We start from the raw sequence: 22,278 nt of genomic DNA, 5'->3' as shown, positions 1-22,278 counted from the left end.
TGAGGTCTGATAACATCCAGATCAACTCAAGGGACCAGGTCTGTTGTCTCTGAATTGGAAGTTGTTTGAAACTGTTACCGCTTGCAGTGAGGATCCACCGTTCCCTTCCATCAGGGATTCTTCTCCCAGTGGGAAGGTACATTCAGAGAGACAGCTCTGGAAAATACTGTGCATTGGAACTGTTTACAGAAGGGAACTGTTCAGTAGCGATTAGCGCTTTTAACATTAGCTCTATAAATGAGCAAATACCGGACTCGATTCTTTTCAAAGAAAATGTGTTTGCAAGTCTTTGGTTGCATTTTCTGGATACAGCTAAAAATCACTGTTTTGGTAAACTTTGATCTATGTTAGCATGAGTATATTATTTTGGGAAAGTATGATGTCTGACCTCAAAAAGGAGGCTGAGTTTAATTTTTAAAGCAGGTGATAGCAGGAGTGTCTTGTCCATTTAGTGATACAAACCTAGAGTGAAGATTGTGTGAAAACTACAGCAGACAGGCTCAGAAATCCTTGGACAAACTGAAAATGGGAGGGCATCGGGATGTTACGATACAGCATCTCCCTGTCTAGCTATTGAAAATGTTCACTCACCAGAACAGTTAATACTCGGTGATGCTGAAAACTGACACTTTTTCTGGGGAAGTACCAGTACTGCATATGCATTGATTAAAAGCAAAGTAAATGCAGTTTATTGTAATATTACAAGATGCTGCTTTTCTCAGGTAACAGCTCATTTCGTATTGATGCGCATGAAAATTAGACGTTAAGCTTTAGGTTGTGGTGAGTACCACAGGGCAAGATTCTATAAGGAATGCTTCCTGCTGAAGAACGTTTTGGGGTCTTTTTCTCCCTGCAGGAGAGCCACACAGAAGAGCATGAAGGTGAGGAGCAAGTCCATGAACAGCCCCAGCAGCAGGAGGAGTACTGACTCACCCAGCGTCTCTGACAATTTTCATTTTGTGTGAGAACTTTCTTCTGGAGAATGGAACATGTGCGGCCTCAAACTTGAAATCAGTTCACTCCCAGTCTGCCATTAACATTTATGTACCATAGTGAGTGCCAGCCAACCACTGCATTCTGTACCCATACTTTGCCAAGATGCATTTGCAGACGTCTTCTTTCAGTGTATCTTCCCAAGAGGTTGTAGGGCTACATCACCTACTGTACATCACTGCAACTTCACCACTTGGCTGCTTGAGATTTGTTCTGCTCTTTAAAAAAATATATATATTTATTTTTTTCTTTTTCGTCTTAAGTATGATACACTTGTAACTTGTTCTAACATATTTATATTGGCATTTTGTGTGGCAAGAAGTACCGTACCACTAGCTGTGTCTCTCACTTTGTGGTGCTTTCGCGTTTTCTAGTACATCTGCCGTGGGGCATAAATTCGGTCAAACAATTGGAATAAAGGGATGTAGTGGAAGTCATACTCAAGCCATAATGATGAGGTGTGTTGTGGAGGAAAATGTTCATGTTGCTCACATTTATTCCTTTCCTGCCTTCACAGAATGGAAGGCAGAGCATCTGTTTCCTAGGAGAGATTTTAAATCCCTGTGTTAGAAAGCTTGTTAGAAAGCTGCATGGTATGTTTTTTGGCTTATTTCTGGAGGAACAGACATCCACTTAAGTTTCTTGACAACCCTCCCAGTTTCCTGACTAGTCAATAGACATTTCCCAGCTTTTCTTCCTTCCTGAGGAATCCAGTCCCAGCCCCCAGCTGCAGGTCTGCCTCCGCAGAGCTCAGTATTGACGGAGGAGAGAGATCTCCTTGGTGCAAGCGTAGCTGCAGGACAAGATCTCTGCTGTCATACTTACTTGGCTTCCCACCCCTCAGAAGACAACAAAGTAGGCCAGCCATTTCTTTTTGTTATCCTTCCCCTCTCTGCTGCCCCAGCCCAGCCAAGTATGGAAGACAGAAATTTCCTCACTAGTGCAAGGCATGGGGAAAAACCAACAACAGCACTAGCCGTGAGCCCCCCTGAGCTCCCTTTAAGTGGGTGGTGGACACCTCACAGGCGTTGAGGCCGCTTCCAAAGCGTGGAGAGGCAGTGAGTAGTCCTTCTGGAGACGGAGCACACATCAGAGGGGAACCAGATGACTGAGGGGCACAGAGCCGGTTCTGCGCTTGGCTGACCTTCCTCTGGCGAGGCTGGCACGGTGCAGAGCCACGTCTGCCCTGGAGCTGTCTGCAGGGAGAGTGTTCCCTTCCAGTGCAGTCCCACCACCCTGTTCTAAACGATGGTATTTTATAAACAGAGGTATCTTGAAGTATAGAAAGCATTCCTTATTTTTCCCATAAAACTGCGTGTTGTAGTCTCTCCGAGTACTTAATGCTCGGTCTTCTTGGTCTCTCACTTGATTTTCTGAATTCTGGATTGTTATGCTGATTTAGGAGGTACATGGTAGTCCCATCCCACTTGGCAGCCACTGAAAAACTCCAAAGCCTGTTGAACAGCTAAATCATCTTAGACCTTCATAGGCTCCTAAAGCATAAGCTCCCAGCTTACGCTTCTATAGAAAGATTTTCAATTAATCAACCCCCTGGCACACACACATACGCAGTTTTCTGTCCCTAATCAATCTTTTGCAGCTAAGTGGCTCTTAGTTAAACATGAGCACCCTGCTGTTGTGCTGCACCACAGATGATATATAAAATACTGTTAAGCATTAGAACAGGTATTTTCAGTTCCTTGATCCTCCCCCTGCCCCAGAAAGTTTCTGGACCCTGTGGGCTCAATGTCTCCCATCCCTGGCTCCAACACTGACCTCGCATCCTTCCCAGTGATGAAGTCAAAGTGCTGGGACCTGCAGGCCAGTGCTTTCCTTTCCCATTTCAAGTGGTTACAAATAAGGTCTGGTTTATAAAAATGTGCATATTCAAAAATAAGTATTTTCAAGAGTCACCACAAATGGGGGAATTGTCGTTTTCGTTGTATTTGTGTTTATTAGAACATATGTACTTATTACAATTGTCATTGTAATAAACGGTAGTTCTTCATAATACTGTTGAAGAGCAGTTACTAATTTTTTTCCAGACTCCAGAATGTCCTTTAACCTGTATGAGATTTCTGACTGGGGCAAGGAGTTTGGGATCAGGCTATAAACTTAATTTCATCAGCACCAGTCTTTGCTTACTGCCGTTCATCCTTCTGCCAATACTTGAGCAGACGCATGGAGAGCACTTCAAGAGAAAATGTTTTTCTAAGGGTGCAAATGGTTGGGGTTGCTGAGCTCCCTGGAGTGTTCATAGCCAGACTGTTGCGCGCCTCTTCATTTTTCTCTTTGAAGCACATATAATAATAAACAATAAAAAAAGCTGAACTTCATTTCCTGAAAATTCCTTATATCCTATTTCTGGTCTGAGGACTGTAGCCCTCTCACTGTTTGCATCAAGGGGGGAGTGACTGATGTAGGGAGCCGGGGCAGTGAAGTACCTTGTGGGCACTAGAAATTTGGCTGTGCTGAGGGGAGAGCGATGCTCTGAAAGGGGAAAGAGTTGTCCTTCTCCCCCCACCCCCTTTGAGTAACCCATTCTTCTGTTATGGTTTTAATATGCATTTGTAATTACCTTTACTAAATAGCACACCATAAAGCTTTGGTTATATATTAAATGTAAACTGAAAGGAATGTAAACATATGTATTGTTAATTATAAATAGATAAGTAATGGCATAATAGATACAAAGAAGTCTTATTCCAGATGTATTGGTCATTTTACATTATCCACAAATTGTCGCATGGTAGAGTAGATTTTTGTCTGAATATGTGAATAACTTGACTTGCGTTTATCTTTTTACATATTTAATAAAAAAATATATGTTAAAATCTGTCTAGCTCTAAAGACTATTCAAAACATTCTAAAATATTACTTTTCTGGTTTAAATATGTAATTTTGTTTCATTAGTGACTACATATGGGAGGAGGAAGAAAAAAGCAGTTGCTTTAAAAAAAAAAAAAGTTCACTTATTCTCTGTGTAGGTATTGTTTCCCCAAGAGCTCAGCAGCTGGATCCTCTTCTACAAATCAAAAAAGAAAATGCACGTATGTATGTGCATGTAAACAGAACATCCTTCTTTATGGTAAATGCTTTTCATTTCAGAGTACTAAATCTCTTGTTGCATCGCAGTTTTGATACAGCAAAAGCAAAGTCTGCAGCAGCCGGGACGCAAAGAAAGTGCTGTACAGCAAGGGCACTGAAGCTCCCAGTGGACTTCTCTTGCAATGGCCAAGTATTAAGGGATAAATCTTCAGTGCAGTACCTAAAAGCCACCCACATTGTAGATTAAAATATTAGGGGTTTGGAAGAAAAGGGGAAAACTTCATTGTAATTCTCACATCTCTGATCTTTTGCAGCACAAGCAATGTTGCTGCAGTGGTTGCTGCTAAATCTCCAGGACTCTAAGCCTTGGGTCAGGACCTCTTTCTGCCATGCGTTGAAGTTGCCTGGTTGTATGCCACCACTGAGAGGTCAGCCTGGGCCCCCCTGCTGCCTTCAGGCATTCCTGGGGCTGGGGCCAAACCACTGCCCAGCCCCACTAAGGGAAGGTTTCTGGTAGAGGTGGGCAGGATGACCAGGGACCAGAGGAGCCCACTTCCAGCCCAGGCACTCAAACCTGGGAGAACAGCACTAGTTTAGATGCTTGTCATAAGACTGGGGGGAGGCATGTCTTTGGGCTAGTGTGAATGCTCAACAGCATAAAAATTATGTTATATATATATTTTCTAGTTCAAATAGTTGAAAACTTTCTGCCACAATGTTGTGACCAAAAAAAACTGTTAGACTGTTAGGTCATCTACATACTGTTACCTGACTTTGTGCGATAAATCTGACCATACAGCCTTATGAAGAAAGCATCTTTATTCCCGTTCATTGAACCAGTTGCCATCTATGATGACTAACAATTCAATATATACACTGTGCAATACACGATCTGTTTTTATACTTGTCTTTAGAGAGATTGTAGTGAGAAGCTGCTTCAAAAAGGAAAAAGAAAGTTACTTGCCATGTCTTCATATAGAATGTGAAAAAGCTGGCCAGAGCTTCAGTTTCCTTTAACAGTGATATCGTAATTCTCTTCAGAAAGGTACAAGTGCAGGCAGGTTGTGGCAGCTCAAGTTTTATAATTCCATTTAATGAAATATTTCAAAATACTCCATTACAGTGCACCAAATTGTGCCGCTTCTGTGACCCTTATTTCCAACTGTTTCATAAATAAGTGCAAGACAGAGGGAAAAGGGAAGCCTGTCCACAGAGTTCCTCCAGTACAACCACATTCAATCCAGAGGTATTTTTGTTTAATTTATTATTCTCTTCTTGTTTGGACTTCCTCTAAATACTTTTCATGGATGGGTTAAATATAAACTGAAATACGTGAGACTTTTGCAGCAGCGTACCTGGTCTCAGATGTAGTATTTAACTTCATCAGTGAGATTGCTGTGTGCATGCCTACATCAAACTCGTCGTTCCCCTTCAAACACAGTCAGAACAGGCTTTTTAGCAACCCTTATTAAAAAAACAGCTGTCAGCCTTACTCGATGAGAGTCCTCAGGCAGTTAGGGAGTGCCTCTGTGGAGACCCAAGGCTCCCTGGGCTCAGGCAGGGCAGGGGCACGCTCCACCGCACCAGTGGGGAGGGAAGGCTGGAAGAGCCTCTGGTTCCAGCTGCTGCCCTGGACCGGTGCTGGAGGGCGCGTGAGCCTCCCTTCCCTGCAGGGCTCTTGGCAAAATCTCCAAACCAGCATTAACAGGGGTGACCTTGTGTCCTCTGCCTAACCTGAACCTTCAGCTGCTTGAACTGTGCCTGTAGCATGGTGTTCATCTGTGGGGTGGGACCTCAACATGCTCATTTGGTAGGTGGAATGTGCGTACTTTCAAACCCTAAGAAACTTTACAAGCCAGCGTGGCTTTTCTGCTTTGCGAAGAGGGGAAGCTGATGTGCAGGCTTGTCCCTTGGTACTCGTGGCAAGAGCTGCCAGGGGAAATCAGCCCTACGGACGCTGTGGTAGGCCAACTACTGTAGCGGGTGGTACAAACTTAAACCTTCTGAAGCTATTCACAAAGATATGACTAGTCAGTTCTCAGCTGGAAATATTAATAGGAGCTACTGATGTAAGGGTATGTTAACCGGGGGGGAAATGATCAGGCTAGCGATAAGGCCAGAGAAATGGTTTAAGAACTGAAGAAAGTGAACTTAAGGCTCAGCAGCCCAACTACGCTTCTGCCCTGCTTCTGGCAAGCAAGATATAACTACTTAATAAACACGGCAGTCCATCAATCACATCTCTCTGTGCAAGAAATGTAATCTAATGCTTACCTTGGGGAAAGCGGACAGATTGTTTCATTAGCGCTTCAAGGCCACAAAGTCCCTCTGGCTAAGGCAGCATATGAAAAGAGATGAAACTCAAATTCTTACTCCTTCCTCCAAAGCACACACAAAACCTACATGTAGATGAAGTGAGCAGTTTACATCTGCATGCAAATGTGTAATGTTTAAAAAAAGCTCTTCTTGTCTGTCTGGTTTTTTTGTCATTATCTAAAACCACAAGAATTTGTTTTGAGCACACAGGCAAATGATGATTTGCTTAGCATTTTGCACTCAGGTGATGTTTGACTAGTTTTGCAGTGAAATATGAGAATCTTCAAAGGTTTGTTGGCTAAATTTACTCTCAGCTGGTTACCTTTGTAGGGTATATTGCTTGTTGCTACTGAAATATCAACAGTGCGCTTATTGCTGCCTAGAAAATAAGTCTAAAGGCCAGTTGCTGCTGTACAGAGCCTGCATTTCTGACAGATACAGGTCAGCCTAGACTCATCTTGATGCTGGGGGGAAAAAAATCATGTTTCAAAAACACTTTACTGTATCCATAGCTTTCTGAGCTCTTTCTCTTCACACAATCATTTGAGGAGAGGAAAAGACTGAATAGGCATAAGCCCTTCAGGAGGCTGTATGGAAGAAATGAGTTGTGAGAAAATAAATAAGGAAAATGAACCAGGCAGTGCTGACTGAGTGGGAAGGACATACAGGGAGGGCTTGTATTGCTGGGTTCCCACTGGTGACTAGGCTGGGCAAAACCAGCGCTGGTTATAAACCATCAAAGATCTCATGTAACCCAGCATGGGTTTATCCAGGACTTTGGACACAGTGGCAAGGAGGAGGAAGACAACATGGCATTAGTGAAGAGAATACATATTAGCAGCAGAACAACCTGGTAAACGCTTCTCTGCTGGACAGGAATCTTCCTCTGAGATGAAGCATCTTGCTGCATAGCTCATGGTTGCAGTGGTTCAGATATCTGGATTATTCTATTCTTTGGTTATTTTAATCAGATTAATTCCAACTATTTATCACATCAGAAGAGCTGTGAATCTCCACGTCAAGTGTTACAGTCTGATCATAGCACAGGTGTTCACTCGTGGACACGTTTCTTCAAGGAAAAGATGTAAATGTTCAAGTGCTCACTCAGCTGCCTCCCCTAAAGAGAAATCATGGAGATTAACAACCAGGTTCGTACGTGCTTCACAATTCACTGTAGCTTTTCTGCCGGTCACAGAAGGGAGGACCCAACCACAGTCTTGGTGTACTTGGGGACCTGCAAGTACATAGGAACCTACAAGTATTCAAGCAAGAGCACTGTGGTCATTCCTTCCTCTTGTGGCACACTGATGGGAAGTTAAATCACTACAGACCAGACTCACAGATGACATAAACTGTGACTGACCTGGGCCCCCTTGGTCAGTAGTGACTTTTGAGCAGGTCTGACCTTCGCCAACTGGCCTATATTGATACTGGGGTAAAATCTACTATGATGCCAATGTCTGCTGGCAAAAGGCTTCTTTCAAAGGAAAATCGTTACATCCCAGTGCTGTACCTTAAATAAAAGATGCTGACCAGCTCCCTGTGAAATGAGATCTTTGCCATGCAAGGTGTTTTCTCTCAAAGCAAATCCCCATTAAGAAACCTTCCTAAGGACTGTTTGACAATAATCTTTAGAAAAGAGGGCATTAACTGAGGAAAAATGAATTTAAGCAGTAATTCATATGACAATAAATGACAAAACTGATATCTAACAGACACAAAAATGCACTGGTAAGACCGAATGAACTGGAAAACCATTTGTGAGATGGTTTTCTTGAGAGCTCTCTGTTAGCTTGAGAGATGCTAACAGAGGGCCAAGAAAAGACTAGAATTTGGGACAGTTATTTTGCTTGCAGATTCAAAGCAAAGTTAACCTTATTTTATGAATTCTACTCACGTCACTTTGCATTTTACCTTCCTATTTGTTCAGTCTAGTAACCTCAGAAAGAAGAAAGGGAAAAGAAGGGGTGGGAACATTCATGCTACGTGGGCAGAACGCTACATAAAACTAGTCCGTAAGTATTCTGATGGTGATGGTTTAAAGCCAAATCCAACTGGCTACATTGGAATAATTCAAGTCTCTGAAGTTGCTGCATGTGCAGAAAGGCACTGCCTGCTGTAAGCTGACTTTTTTACTTTAACCTTAGACTAAATAAAACAATTGGCTGAAAAAAGAAAAAAATCATAACTGAACATGCAGACTCCTGGGCACTGCCCCAGCTACACAGTATAGAAACCATTCCCAGACCCCATCTTCCTCCCCACCCCAGTGCAGCTCTCCTGTGGCTGCTTTGGAAGTGCCCACTCACCACACAGACACCGTAGTGCACGTGGGCAGCCGTGACCAGCACGGTGAACATGGCGAGCACCACTTCTTCCATCCAGCCCAGCAGCCCGGAGATGGCTGCACAGACCACCAGCGCCAGCGGGAAGAGGAACCAGTGGAAAAGCTCCGGCCGGGTGCTGCTCATCTGGCAGATGATCACTTTGCACTGTCGGAGCAAAAGGTGCGAGGTGAGAAGCGCTGGGTCAGCCCGGGAGTCTAGGCAAAAGTATGTCCATTTTCTCTGGGGGTTGCTTTTGATGAGGGGAGAACAAGGCTACAGTTCAAAATGGGGCTTGTTTCTGGTGAGAATACTGGTATAGATACACCTTTGTGCCTCGTTGTCTGTGAGTCTTAAAGGATTTATTACAAATAATTTAAAATAGCCACTTCTTTTCTGGATAGAGTGTTTTAACACGCTTTGCTTTACAAACCGAAGCACATCTTCACAAAAAGGGACCCTGTTTGCCACCTCCTGCTTTCACATAGGCTTGTAAAGTTGCGATCCCAAATCAAACGTGCCGCCACTTAATCACTGGGAGAGTGTACTGGTACTTCAATCACATAGCATGAGAGAAATATATTCTGGTTCATTGTTTAGAAGAGAGGGAAGGTAATATATGCCACTTTTAAATCCTGTTTTTCTTTTCTAGCACTCCTTCATGTGCTAGAATGCTAGCACACCATTTTTTTTTCTCCATCATGGCAGTGGACTCCCTGGAGATGTAGCTGGGGGCCCAGAGAAAGGGATCCCACTCAGAATGGCAGAAAAAAATGAATATATGGTGCATGGTTTGACTGAAAGCAATTAGCTTAATTTTAGTGAGTTCTTGAAATGTAATGAGATGAACTCAGTTAACATTCTGATTTTTCAAACCAGCTAAGCACACCTGAGTGTTTTACCTGGTTTAGACTCCTTAAGAAATGTGTCTCTCGCACACCATGTCCTTCACAAAAAAAAAAGAAATTTAGGCACATCTGAAATATGTTATCAATTTAAGTTTTGCTCAAAATTTAAATGTGGTTAAAGATAGATTTTATGTGTCAAAACAGTAGAAGCATGAAAAAATCATTCCCTGTGCAGTGCCTGAAATCCTAGGAGTCTGACCATAGGGAAAAAAAATACTGTCTTTACTGTCTGTGCTATAGAAACTGAAGAATAAAAAAGTAAACCATGAAAAAATAATTAACATTCAATAATGCAAGAAGTAAGCATTTGTACTTAATGTAAATATTTTTGCTTACTATGCATTATCAGCATTGATTATGAATTTTTTGAATAACACTCTTTTTATGAGTCCTTTGGGAATTGTTCCAGAGGGTATCAGAAATTGCTAAAGCAATCTACGTGCTATAGTTTTTCTGGCTGAATAATTGCACCTGTACATAGGTTGGATTTCACATTGTTTTAAACCATGATTACACCATGCTAAATATGGTACTCAATTTTTCATAAAGATCGCTTAGTAATATTTGGAGCAATTCACCTTCAGTGTATCACAGCACTGCAAAATGAACTACACTCTGCGCTTCTCCCTCAGTTCCTTATTCCCCCTGGTCCTGAAGCACTGACTTACACTACAAGTGAGGTAAAAACGGCATGAGGAGATGGAAGCGCTGCAGTGTGGAGAGGCAGACTGGAAAGAAAAAGTAAGGCTGTAGGACTATGCTCTGTGCTTTTCCATGTGCCTCATCTACACCTTGCAGTGCTACCCTGGCCCCACTGAATTTAAGCCTCTAGCGGCTGTGGTTTTGTGCCCCTGGGGAGGTCCTTGGTGTCTTCTCTCTTACCATCTCTCCTGGGAGGTTCCTCATGAAGCATCTCCCGAGTCTGAGCTGCCCCTGCTTGTCAGCCGGCCACCAAGTCGGCCACGGATCTCCTGCTATGGTGCTGGCTGAAGGTCCCCTCCATGGCCTTACCCATGCCATCCCTTCCTCCTGGGCTCAGACACTGCCCCTGAGGGCTTCCCCAGCAGCAGCTGTGGTGGCTGTGCTCTGCGGTGACATGGTCAGACCTGGGTATTGCTGAGACTTGCCCTCTCAAAGCAAGGTCTGGGCTGCTCGGCAAGAGGGGTGGTCAACCCACAGGCAGTCCCGCTGCTGGCCACGGGGACTGGGAAAATAAGTCCTCCTCTCACAGATAAGCACATTTCCTTTTTGAGGCCTATTTTTCCTCAATTTAGCCAAAAATGCCGGAAATGGCCTGTCTTTCTGCTTGCTCGGTCACCTTCCCTATTCATCCTGACACTGCACAGCTACGAGGCTGGGTCTGAGACCAGGCATTTAGCTCAGGGGATCTGCTGGACAGCAAAATACATTGTCAAAGGCAGGAGAAGTTCAGGACACTGGCAGGCAGAGGAACACGGGCTGCAGCTTGTGGTCTACAGAGCAGATAATGGAAACCCAGCGTGTCAGACTCTCACAGAGAAGGAAAGCACTGCCATGACAAGCCTTACTCTGATGCTGGAGGAGATGTGTTTAAGGGACCAGAGGAGGTGAAAGGAAATACAAGCTTGCTTTTAATTTTTAAAATGTTATAAATTCCAACTAACACCCATACATTTTTAATGCTTGCTTTTAAAATGTTAAAAATTTCAAGTAACTCATACATTTTTAATTCATGTGAGCCTCTAACACTGCAGTAGATGTTTTGGTAAAAGAAAAAACATGGCCTGAAGAATATGCATTCCACTCCATGTCTAACAAACAGCAGTCTACAAAGAAACTTCTGGTTTGCCTTACTATTTTCCTTCTGCAAGCATCCTGTCACAATTTCTCTGGGTTGGTTAAGATGTATGTGCAGAACCTGCCATCTGCCAAGCTCTGAAAGCACTTTCCCTACTGGTATGAAATACCTGTAGTTCTCATTTTGGAATCTACAATGTTGTCTTAAGAAAAAGGGGTAGATTGGGTAATGGAAAATGCATACAATAGAATTTACACAGCTGAAAATAACCTAACTTCCGTGAGATTAAGTCCTTAAGATGGAACTGTTTGATCTGTGACCCTGGGAAATGTACATTTATAGTATACATCTAACAAACTTCACAATTATGATTTCTTTTCCATTCCTGAATACAAATTTCTAGAGGGGTTATGTGTTCTCTTTTAAAATCCCACATTTTCAAAGCTCTCAAAAGGCACCTCAAGCCTTTGACTTTTTAAATTGGATGTAGCATTGCTCAGTGACACAATTTTAGATGGTGTTGGAGACTATTTTCCTAAAATTACACTAGTCACTACCCTTCGGACTGCTTTAGAATTAAATGGAGGAACGCCTTTTTGTTTGGCTGCAGCTCCCTTGCCTCTCTCCAGGCAAGAAGAGAGGCAAATGGCCTCACCCAGAGAAGAAAGCCCTGGGTTAACTGCAGTGCTCAGTGTTACTGTCTGTCTGCCAATGTTGTTACTTCACCGAGGTTTATGCTGCCTCACAGGCGTTAAAGGAGGGAAATGGGTCACAATGATGTGGTATAGGAGAAACTAATCTGTGGGCAGACAGCTATTGCAAGGCCCCTGCATCTCTTCACATCTTTCCCTAAAAATGCTGTCAGTGGTATGTTTTTATTCCAAATGGTGAAGGGAAAATGTGGAATCAGCTGAACTGCAGGATACATGTACCACACTAATAGGCACAACAGCTGGAAAAGGCTGCAACCCCCCTACTCTTGCTGGTAAATCTGTACCTGCATTGAGCTTTCTTTTACTTAGACAAGTCCCTAGTTCTGCCTATATGTTGGGGAATATCTGTTATATTTCTGGAAGGAAGGCCTGCCCAGGGTTTTCATAAACCCTCAGGGAAAAAACCAGAACCCTCATAAAAATGTTATGCTGTGGTGGAGTAGGTATTGCAGTATTGTAAGTGTCCCTAGTCCAGACAACTGCCATGGTGTGTGTTTATCAGTCAGAGCATAACACAGAGGTAGAAGAGCTGTGTGATTCTGCTGAGCTTTAGCTACAGTTTCTGGGCCCTTCTGTTTATTCACATAAAAATAGAAAGCTATCTCTAAATAATACCGCCACCACAAACATACTTACAATAACGTTTGAGAAAGCAACCCCAACCATCCATAAAAACAGTCTCGGTTGCTTTGCTAATATGTTGCCTGGAGATAAAACCACCCAGAGTGTGAGAAGAATGAACAGCAACAGAGGTGACACAAGAGGTAGGAGTCCTTCATACAAAGAATCGTTCTTCAGTGTTTTCTTTAAACGTGCTCTGTAAATAAATACAATGATTTTATAGAGTAAGGAAATTTATCTGTTCTATTTCCACACAGTAATTTCAAACTCTAGCCTAAACTCGGCCCAAGAATTCACCTTGCAACACAACTACCTGTGTAAATGTGCTAGATACCCAGACATTTTACAAGAAATTGTAAGATACCCAAGTAACATTTATTTCTGGGGTAAATTATACTGGTTTATTCACATAGCTTCTGACCAGCTTCACCCACTCATCATTGCTTGACAATGGACCACACAAAAAAGTGAGCTGCAGTATTCTGTTGAAGTTGTCATCCAAAGGCACAGCATGCAGGCTTGCTGTGAATTCAAAATCTGTATATTTTTTGGAGGATGAAACTTCTGACATGAGACATGAAATTACTTCAGTTAATACACCATGTTTTCAGTGGCAACTGAATCAAGCATATGGCTGGCAGGCATTGCTGTTGTTTAGGTCTAGAGGTGATGCTGCTAGACAATCCTGTACTGTTGCCAGTACAGCCTAAAGGGGAGGCCTTTTTTGCTAATTAAGAGTACAGGAAAATAAATAATGCATTGTGTTTTCTTGGATGTTGTAAGCTCCCTTTTAAAGATAGTACTTTTAACGGTAGTTAAATGACCGTATTTTCTGTCAGCTAGGATAAAAGGTAACTGTAAGATCAACAGCTTTTGCATGTATCTTGCATCTTTCTCATTCAGGCAAAACTCAATGAGAGGTTATACAAGAAGCAGGAGGTTTAATTTACTAAAGTTCAGTACCATTATACCACTTCTTCATACCAATAGTTCAGAAGAGCAATTCTGTGCTTGAAGTGTACTGGGAAATGTCCTGTTTAAAATCTCTGAACATGTGTATTTATAGAAACAGCGACAGAAAAATCCAATAAATATCTTTCTCATTCCAAAAAAAATTTTCTTCTGATAAAATAACAACTGAGAACAGGCAGCAGGATGAAGAAAGAGAGGATGATTGGAAAACTCAAATTCCTCATGACCAAATAGCTTCTGTGTGCATCCCTCAAGCAAGCTTGACTGGATGTTTAAAATTACTGTGCTCTTCTGTTCAGAGGAATGATAAATGCACCGGAAGGCTTGAAAGAAGCTATGTCGAATGATGACTCAAAAAGTCACTAAACAAACAGAAAACATTAAACAGAAGTCCTGACATGAGAGAAAACAAAGCAAAACCTAAATGTTCATCGGGGTAAATGCTGTTACTGCCAGGGACTGACATGCCAAAGGGGCTGTCCTCCCCCTAGTCCTCCCTAAACCAGAGTCCCCTGCACCAGCGGTCCCCAGCCTGCTCCCACGGCTGCTCCCAGCACCCTGCCCCAACACCCAGCCTCTCTGTAGGTCCTCACCCTTTCCTGCCCCCCGCCTCCTGCCCCTCCGCTCCTCCTGCCCCAAACTCGGGGCTATTCAGGTTTTTAGTTACTACACTGAGCACTGTGACATGAAAAGGGATGCGTAGGAGTGATGTGTTATTGTCTTATAGTCTCTCCAAAATTTAAACGTTAATATTAACTTCCACTAACTCCTGAAGACAGTCAGCGACAGTCCCTCCTCCAGGACACTTAGGGCCTGAGACCTGATGTGACAGATGCGTGAAATGAGCTAGCAAACACTAACGGAAAGCAGGCCAGCATTAATAAAAATAGGCCATCGGGGTATAAACTAGCCATGTATAAAATTCCTAGGTGCATCAAGCCAGCTCTTAGATGCAATCACAGCGTGCCACCTGTCTAGCTTGTATCTGATGGCAATTATCTGCAGACTCCACACAGAGGAGAATTTTACAGAAGGATCTGGGAGACATCATGGAGTGCAGAATGATCAGCTACAGAATTTTACTTAGCACAGGCAGAAGTTACAAATCACATTTGACTGCAAGTAAAATGCAGTATTTTTAACTACATAGCCTCCATCAGTTTACTGTGCAGAACCAGTGTGAGACTGCCTGGAGAACGGGAAGTGAAAGGAAAAGCAGAGGAGTTACAAACATGGAAAAGAAACGGGTCAGATTCTGAAAATTGGCCAGAAAAACATTTTACTACATTATCAGGACAGCATCTGGCTGAAAGCTACTTCAATCATTACATTTATTGCTCAAGTGAGGAAACCATTCAAATACAAAAAATTAAAGGGGGAGGGGGAACAAACAAACAACTTAATTATCTTACCTGTGAATGTTGTATAGTGTTTGTGGAAATGAAAGAAATAAACTGAAACCTGGAAGAGAAAAAGGTTCATATATAATGATATACAGTCCTGTTCATTACTGATCTTAGAGCTTTCCCATAGGATAACAGACCTACTGCACTATTTTAAAAATGAGTTGGTATTTCTGTACTCATTAGAGGATACAAACTGAGTTTGGAGGCTTTTAGCAATAATAAAACTTTCCTCATTTTTCCAAATGTTAGCTGCTAGATATAGTTGCTGTTACAGATTTTCTTGTGTAATGAGTGATGAGACCGGAAAGATTTTTTTTCATTCTGATGCAGTAAGTAGGTAGGATCAGTTATTTGTCATACAGGTTCCTTTGCTAGACCCAAGAAAGATCAAAGCCCCATTTTGCATGAGCTTCTCTCTGTTGAAAAAAAACAGAGAAAATGCTTTTCATGGAGGAAAAAACCGAGTCTGACACCAAAAGCCTTCCAATGGAATACATAAAGGCAATTAACTTCAAACGGGTCTGCCTATATTACTGGGGAAATAACAGTTTATAGTTCAATATACTAAAGTTCAACTAATGATCTGCTTTGCTGATAAAATAGCTGAAATTAATTCATTTTCATGATAAAGCCATCATTTGAATGAGTAATGTTTTTTACTCATTTTTTTAATACTGGAGCTCAGTTTTAACCCACAAAGGATAAGGAATTTGCCCGTGCTAACACCGCATCTACCTGCACTGCTGCTAGTATTACCAACACGTGCCAGCAACCCTAGAGCTGCCTAAAGTTGTACCCTGTCTAAGACCCACATCCAGAACACATTGGTCCACCCAATGGTCAAAGAAAACCTCCAGCAACAAGTGGAAGTTCAAGATCTAAACAAAAAGCCACAGTATCAGTCAGCCTAACTGGGTGAAAATATCTGTGTATACAGACTTTTTAAATCTCTGCGTTTCCCTGCAGAGCTCTTTGGGTTTGGGTGGTTGGTTATTTTCCCCACTTTCTATGTAGCAAGGGCTTTTCCCCATTTGTTTGCTGCTCGGAGATTGCTCTGGGTAGCATATTTCTGCCTAGCTTTTGTATTATAAGGCATGAAGATTGGGTTTGGTGCACTAAATTAATACATATTTAATATTTCGTAATGGTCAAGAAAAGCACTCTAATGATGTAAACCTCCTTTTTTTCACCTTAAAAAGATCTTGTTTAAGAAACGCAGCGTACTGTTTGTACAGAAAAGTAGCAAACTTTAATCTCGCTACTAGAAATAATTATTGGAAATACGGAAGAATAAGAATGAATAGAGGAAAGAACTGATTTTGGATGACTTAGTACTGGGGCTAACGTGGCATAGCAGTCTTGAGAAACATCAACGTTTACCATTCAGTCTTCATCAAAGACATACCCAAGTATTTAGCACACTCTGGCCACAGTGGCAACTCAAGAGAAGGAAAACTAAAAAAAAAAAAGCAAGAATAGTGGAGATAAGAATTGTTGGAAAACAGAATTAGTAAAAAGGGGTGCAATAGATAATATATTTCTCCAGTCTTTCTGGTTATCTTTTAAAGAGGAGGAAACAAAAAATTAGAAAGAAAGAATATCCAGCCTGTAAATAATTTTGGGTATTGCATTTTTATGTGTTTACTTCTTGGTTTTGCTTTTTAAAACAAGTAAGAGAAACAGCTCTGCATCTTTACCATTGCAGAAACTCCGTATCAAACAGCTGAAGGAGGTGCAATTGAAGTAATATCCCAAGTATTTTGTAAATATATTTCTAAAATTCACAGTCTTAGTGCCTTCAGAGTGATTTGTGTTTAATGTGCACTCCGGTTAGCTATGTTTTCTATTAGGCAGGGAGGGCTAGTTCAATAAAATCTTGAGTTACGTACAGCAGTTCCAACATCTGTATCACATTAGAGCAGACATGAGACAAAACATTGACTCTTGAGGTTAAATCTAAATTTCCTGCTGCAATCCTGAAGTTTTGATTTGTTAGGAGAAAAGCAACCGAGAGGAACAGAAATAGAGACTAGAAATAGAAATAGAATTCAAAGAGCAATGGTTGCCAACAATTTGTTATTTTTATGAAGTGCCATTTTAGTTAGAAATAACACACTGACCACAAACAATCCCCCAGCTAGCTAAAAGCCACTTTCCGAATGGGGCAGTTACACCAGTTACTCCTCTGTACTTTTATATGGCTTCACTTTATACAGAGTGAGAGCTGAGGATGCAGTAGGGAAAGCAAAGGGTGTTCCCCTGTTGCTTATGGGATTTTCACAATTCCATCATTTCCTACAACATGTTGCTTTCCCATCTTTTTTTAGCTAAGGAGGCCTGGCTCGGGGGCTGCTTTTGGTACTCATTAAGTCTGCTTTTTTAATTGGCATTAAGGATCCCTTTTGTGCCCAGGAGCTAAACTGCTGCTTCCGCATTGCTGCCATTCCCTGCTGGTCTGGGGAACAAAAGGTGCAGCCTGGAAAGCAAACCCACTGCTGTCCCTCTGGCGCTCAGCCACCCAGGCACTGCCCAACTGATGATGATGGAGCTTTTTTTTTTTTTCATGTCCTAAAAGCACATATTTTATTTTAAAATCATTAAAAAATCAAGTTTAGTGCATTAGTAACACCTTACAGAAAGTTGAAATTCCTCAAGTGTTATTAGAAGTATTACTGCTCTTCCGGTATTTTTAAATTTCTCCATTAATATTATCCCCCATTTTCCAGCTGATTTGAATTCTGAGACCCAAATGGAAGAACACAGGCCTGTATTAAAGGCAGAAATACTAAAGCACAGATGGGTGGCACAGGTACAGACAGGGAATTCTTGTGTCATTCTAGGCTGAAGGTGTCAAGCCCAAATCCTTGGATTTAGGTACAGTCCTATGGTCAGTCCTATGCCTTGTGCTATCTTGACTCCCTTTTCAGAAAAATTAGCATTTGCAAAGCTCTTTATCAGGAATTAATTTGCCCTTATTAAAAAAACCCACCCAACCTAAAACAAAAGCCCAAACCCAATGCATTCAGAAATTCAGGATTAGCCACATGTAAGAAATAAAGGCATTATCTTGTTTTCCAAATAGATATATACATAAACACACTGATACATACATACACATATGTATATAGATATTTACACACATGTGTAAAGAGAATCAAAGAGAGAACTCCCATCAATTTTAGTCACAACTTCAGATTTCATTTGGTGCTTTCAAATTCAATTCCCAACAGTAGGATGTTGTGTGACATAGCTGAGTGAATTAAAAGAAAAAAAAAAAAGCTAGCATGTGATGGATACCATGGTACATTTGTGTCCTATATTACTCTAGACTAACAGCAGTGTATTTAAGTTTAGTTGTATGAGGGCATCTTAAACCCTCATGTAACTAAACTTAAGAGTACTGCGGACCTGAGACAGTCAGGTCGTTTCCGTTCCACACTGCAGTTAACTTCGCGTGGCTGCCGTACCTGAGCTAATTTAGGCATTTCTGCAAAATACAGACTTAGTCGTTGTAGAGAAAAAGAGGGTTCAGCCAGAAATGAACTGCTGACACTACCTGCAGTTCTAGAAAATGCTATTTCGGTAACCAGGAGAAGAGCACCACACTGGCGTTCGGACAAAGGTAGAAAGACTACCGCAGGTAGCCAGGCTCCTGAACACACTGAACTTCACATACTGTGAGCACCACTAAATAAAGAAGCAACTCCAAGCAAGTAGCCAAGACACCTAAACCACTATTTGTAAACAAGTTATACTGCTTCAAAGGAAGAACAACATTTATCTTAGTTGTTTATCTCCCTCACACCTTTGCTATTGGAAATCGTGTTTGTTGGCAAGTCCCTGGCAAGTGAACCATCCTTAAACTGTCCTAAGAAAAGCTTTGAAATATTATTTGTTAAGAATTGGCTCTTCCTGATACCTAAAAGTTCAAAAATTACACAGTGCAATACAGAGATGTAATTATAGGTGAACACCATACTGGAAACTGTGGGAATTCATTCAGAAAAGTACCCTTCCACATCTGCTGTGCTCCCCCAAAAAAAGACTCCTCAGAGCTTCCCCCCTATTTGGGAAGCAGTGAAGAGGTCTGTGCAAAGCTTCTCATGGGCATACTGCAGAAGTCGAGCTCAGTAAAAATCAACTCTTTAACAGCAGGCAGTTGTAGCTGCACTTCAACCTACAAATGAAATACTATCATCCTACTCTCTTTTTCTTCAATTGCCCACACCTTCACATGGCTTTCTTTGACATACTGCTTGGCCTTTCTATCTCTAGGTGAATAATTCATCATAGTCAATGCTTGCTTTAAAGAAACGGGATGTTATCATTTACCTTTCTTAGCCACCACAGAAAAAATTGTGATTAAAACTATTTAGGCATCAGTATTAGTTTGGGAAAATCTTTAAACAATTTTCTATGGTTTTTTTCAAAATTTCTTCCACATTTAGAGCAGCTAGACACGTGAAAATAACACACTGAATGTTTAGCACGCTGATCAGCGCTTGGAAGCAAGCTTCAACAAAAGGTGAACATTTAAAAGTATTTGTAACTGGAACAGCAGCTCTTTACGGAACAGTGTGATTTTCTCAGGCATATCTTGAGAAGGCAACTCTTTTAGTTGCTTATGCAAACAGATAACTGCATATTGAGCTGTCCACTAACTATAAAATTATGTTTTATTATTATATAAAATGGCAAACTTAAAACCACTTAGTAATTGGGGGAGAAAAAAGCTTAGAAAATGAGTATATAATTTTCAGACTTAATTGAGCCTGTAAAGTCTGAATACATTAAGCAATTTAAGGACAGAAGAAAAATACACCTAAACATATCAACACAGTATGAATTGAATTTTACAGGGATTAACAGCACAGTGTAAACATGAGCACTGTATTCATGCACAAAGTTGATATATGTTTTGGACATTTAGCATCTAAGATACTTCTTGAGTATAAAGATTGTAAAGGGATGCATTTATCATGCCTGTTGATTTCATAGCTTATTTTCAGTGTCTAAGGAAATACACACCACATTTATCTCTCTTGAACTGAGCTGTAAGCTAACAATTAGCATTTGGAGGGATTTAGCACAGCCTGAGAAATTAGTTTATGGATATAGATGTTTCTTTTACGTGTTCCTGTTCACACAGCACGTACACATCATTCTCTTTTTCTGGGCACAGGAAGAATCAAGGACCAGGGAAACAGAGCCTTCACTTGTAAAGTCCAGACTGACTTGCAGAAAGCCTCTGCCAGGTGAGCTCCTTTGTTTGACTTTTTGTTGGGGCTCCCACCACCCGTGAGACGACTCCTTGCAGCTAACAGCACCAAACCCATTCCCACTTGTAATCAGCATCCCGTGACGCTGCTCTGCCTCCGGCCTTCAGCGCTCCAGTTTTCTGGGTTATTGTTCTGACTGGTTCGGATGAGTTACTCCAAACATGAACTCAGCTGCTTTTTATATATATCTTGGGTGACAGGTGAGCATTTCACACCCTTTACTTCAATGAAGTCTCATACAATCTGTCTCAACAATGCTTTAATAAATGTTAAATTGGTGACAGACATATAACATAGAAGCCAACTCATGTTAACCAGACTTTTCAAAACAAGGCTAGTCAAAGCCTGTTGGAGTGATAACGTTTTGAAAACCTATCACATAACGTTTAATCATTCAACTATCCATCAGTAAGGCAGAACCATCAGCCACTTTGCAATGGGAACTATAGGAAATCACTACAGAATGACTTACCCCTATGAGGCAGAAAGAATTTATGATTTGACCATGCCCTCCTAAACATTTTCTGACACTGAAAAAAAGAGCAGGCTGCTGTATAATTAACCACTGCAAGGACTTCTGTGTCTTCCTTTGACACACAGGACACACTGCAAGGACAAGGCGCTGTTTTTTAGACAGACAACTGTGCTTTCCCACTATGACAGGATTCAAATACTTGACATGTTTCAAATGTTGTGGCTTAGCTCATCATTAGTTTTTTGTTGCTACTATGTTTTCATTTATTTATTTATTTACTCTTCATTTTATATACTTAAGTAGCTCAGAGAAGGAGTGAACCTCAAGGAACACACTCTGCAAAAGTCAGCGTAGAACTCAATCCAATACACATCACAGGAAAAAATTCTGAATGCTTTGGCCCCATCTCTAAAAGAAAGTTCAAGATTCAGATCTCTGACAGATGTTATTACTCCATTCACATTTCAAGTTCAAACTTGTACTTTGAAAATTTGTCTCAGCTTTGCCACAGCCTTCAGTAGCCAGATCTGGGCACTGTTGACCAGATCGACTGGACTCAAATGTGCCACCATGTCTTGATTACGGAAGTGTCTGCCCCAAGTGACACACACTGATGCAGTACAACATATCCACTCTATGGTCTGGTGGTCCTTTAACCACAAAGCTTATTCTTGTGGTTGCAATTAATACCGAGGAGGAGCAGGAATCTTCCTGTGCATCCAGGAGTCGTGTTTCCAACCTGGCTTCCTAAGGGATGAAGCTAATGTGATAACACTTTAATTGTTTGTGTGCATCCCACCGTAACTTCTGAGCTCTCTGGACAAATTTAGTAGACTGAAATAAATTTCCAGTGAGTTTCAAGGAAATGAACAGTCAGGTAGAGGAGAAAAGACATATAAATGTCTCCAGTGAGGACAGGATTGCAGACCAAACTCAAATATTATTAGACACAATAAAATCTATCTTAGAGAGCAAGTATGAACGTCCCAAGAATGGGAAATGCTTCATTCAGAACATGCACCTATTACAGGTCATCTGATTGCAATGTGAGACAAAACCCATCATCAATTAGTAATGCTGATCCCTGAACTACTGATGTTTACCTGTCAGTCAAAATCTTATGAAGTCTATAGCATCATTTGTGGTACTCGACTTTATGCGGGGAATTGACTGTTTTAAAATGTGTACTGTAAATATTTTATATTGCTCTCAACCTGACAGCAGAGTGACAGGGAATGCTAGGCATTTGGGATACCCTGGAGGGGCGAAAATAAATGAGAGCTCTCACCCCAGTGCTGCCCTTTGAAGGGACTCTAGTTAGGCAGGTAACACTATGGGACAATTGAGGTTAAATCCCAAGAGAGCTTTGGGAGTGCCATCCGCAGGAGCCTGGCTGAGAGCAGAAGTGATTAGTTCCAGCTGCGCACACAGGCACATACCTTTGGA

General features: G+C 41.5%; 2 protein-coding genes across 6 annotated transcripts in view; one reads left to right on the top strand and one right to left on the bottom strand.

Moving 5' to 3' along the window:
* Window positions 1-3,827, top strand: part of MAPRE2 (microtubule associated protein RP/EB family member 2) — an 89,485-nt gene extending 85,658 nt beyond the window's left edge. For all 4 annotated transcript variants that reach the window (XM_037379432.1, XM_037379434.1, XM_037379435.1 and 1 more), the window contains one exon: window positions 857-3,827. In XM_037379432.1, the coding sequence (XP_037235329.1) occupies window positions 857-928 (72 nt within the window). In that variant the 3' untranslated portion in view covers window positions 929-3,827. The remainder of the gene's footprint in view (window positions 1-856) is intronic.
* LOC119144294 (ethanolaminephosphotransferase 1-like) overlaps window positions 2,671-22,278 on the bottom strand; it is a 59,915-nt gene continuing 40,307 nt past the window's right edge. Inside the window, exons 7-11 of one of the 2 annotated variants that reach the window (XR_005103044.1) lie at window positions 15,085-15,133; window positions 12,716-12,896; window positions 8,667-8,849; window positions 7,208-7,474; window positions 2,671-6,440 (exon numbers count right to left, since the gene is read on the bottom strand). Coding sequence is in view for 1 of the 2 variants with exons in the window: in XM_037379431.1 (XP_037235328.1) it covers window positions 7,409-7,474; window positions 8,667-8,849; window positions 12,716-12,896; window positions 15,085-15,133 (479 nt within the window). In the remaining variant the exon portion in view is untranslated. Of the gene's footprint in view, window positions 7,475-8,666; window positions 8,850-12,715; window positions 12,897-15,084; window positions 15,134-22,278 lie in introns of both variants that reach the window. The other variant, XM_037379431.1, reaches the window with a different exon arrangement.

Source organism: Falco rusticolus, chromosome 3 (assembly GCF_015220075.1).
Source record: "Falco rusticolus isolate bFalRus1 chromosome 3, bFalRus1.pri, whole genome shotgun sequence".
Taxonomy (NCBI): Eukaryota; Metazoa; Chordata; class Aves; order Falconiformes; family Falconidae; genus Falco; species Falco rusticolus.
This window is presented reverse-complemented; position numbering and strand designations above follow the sequence as displayed.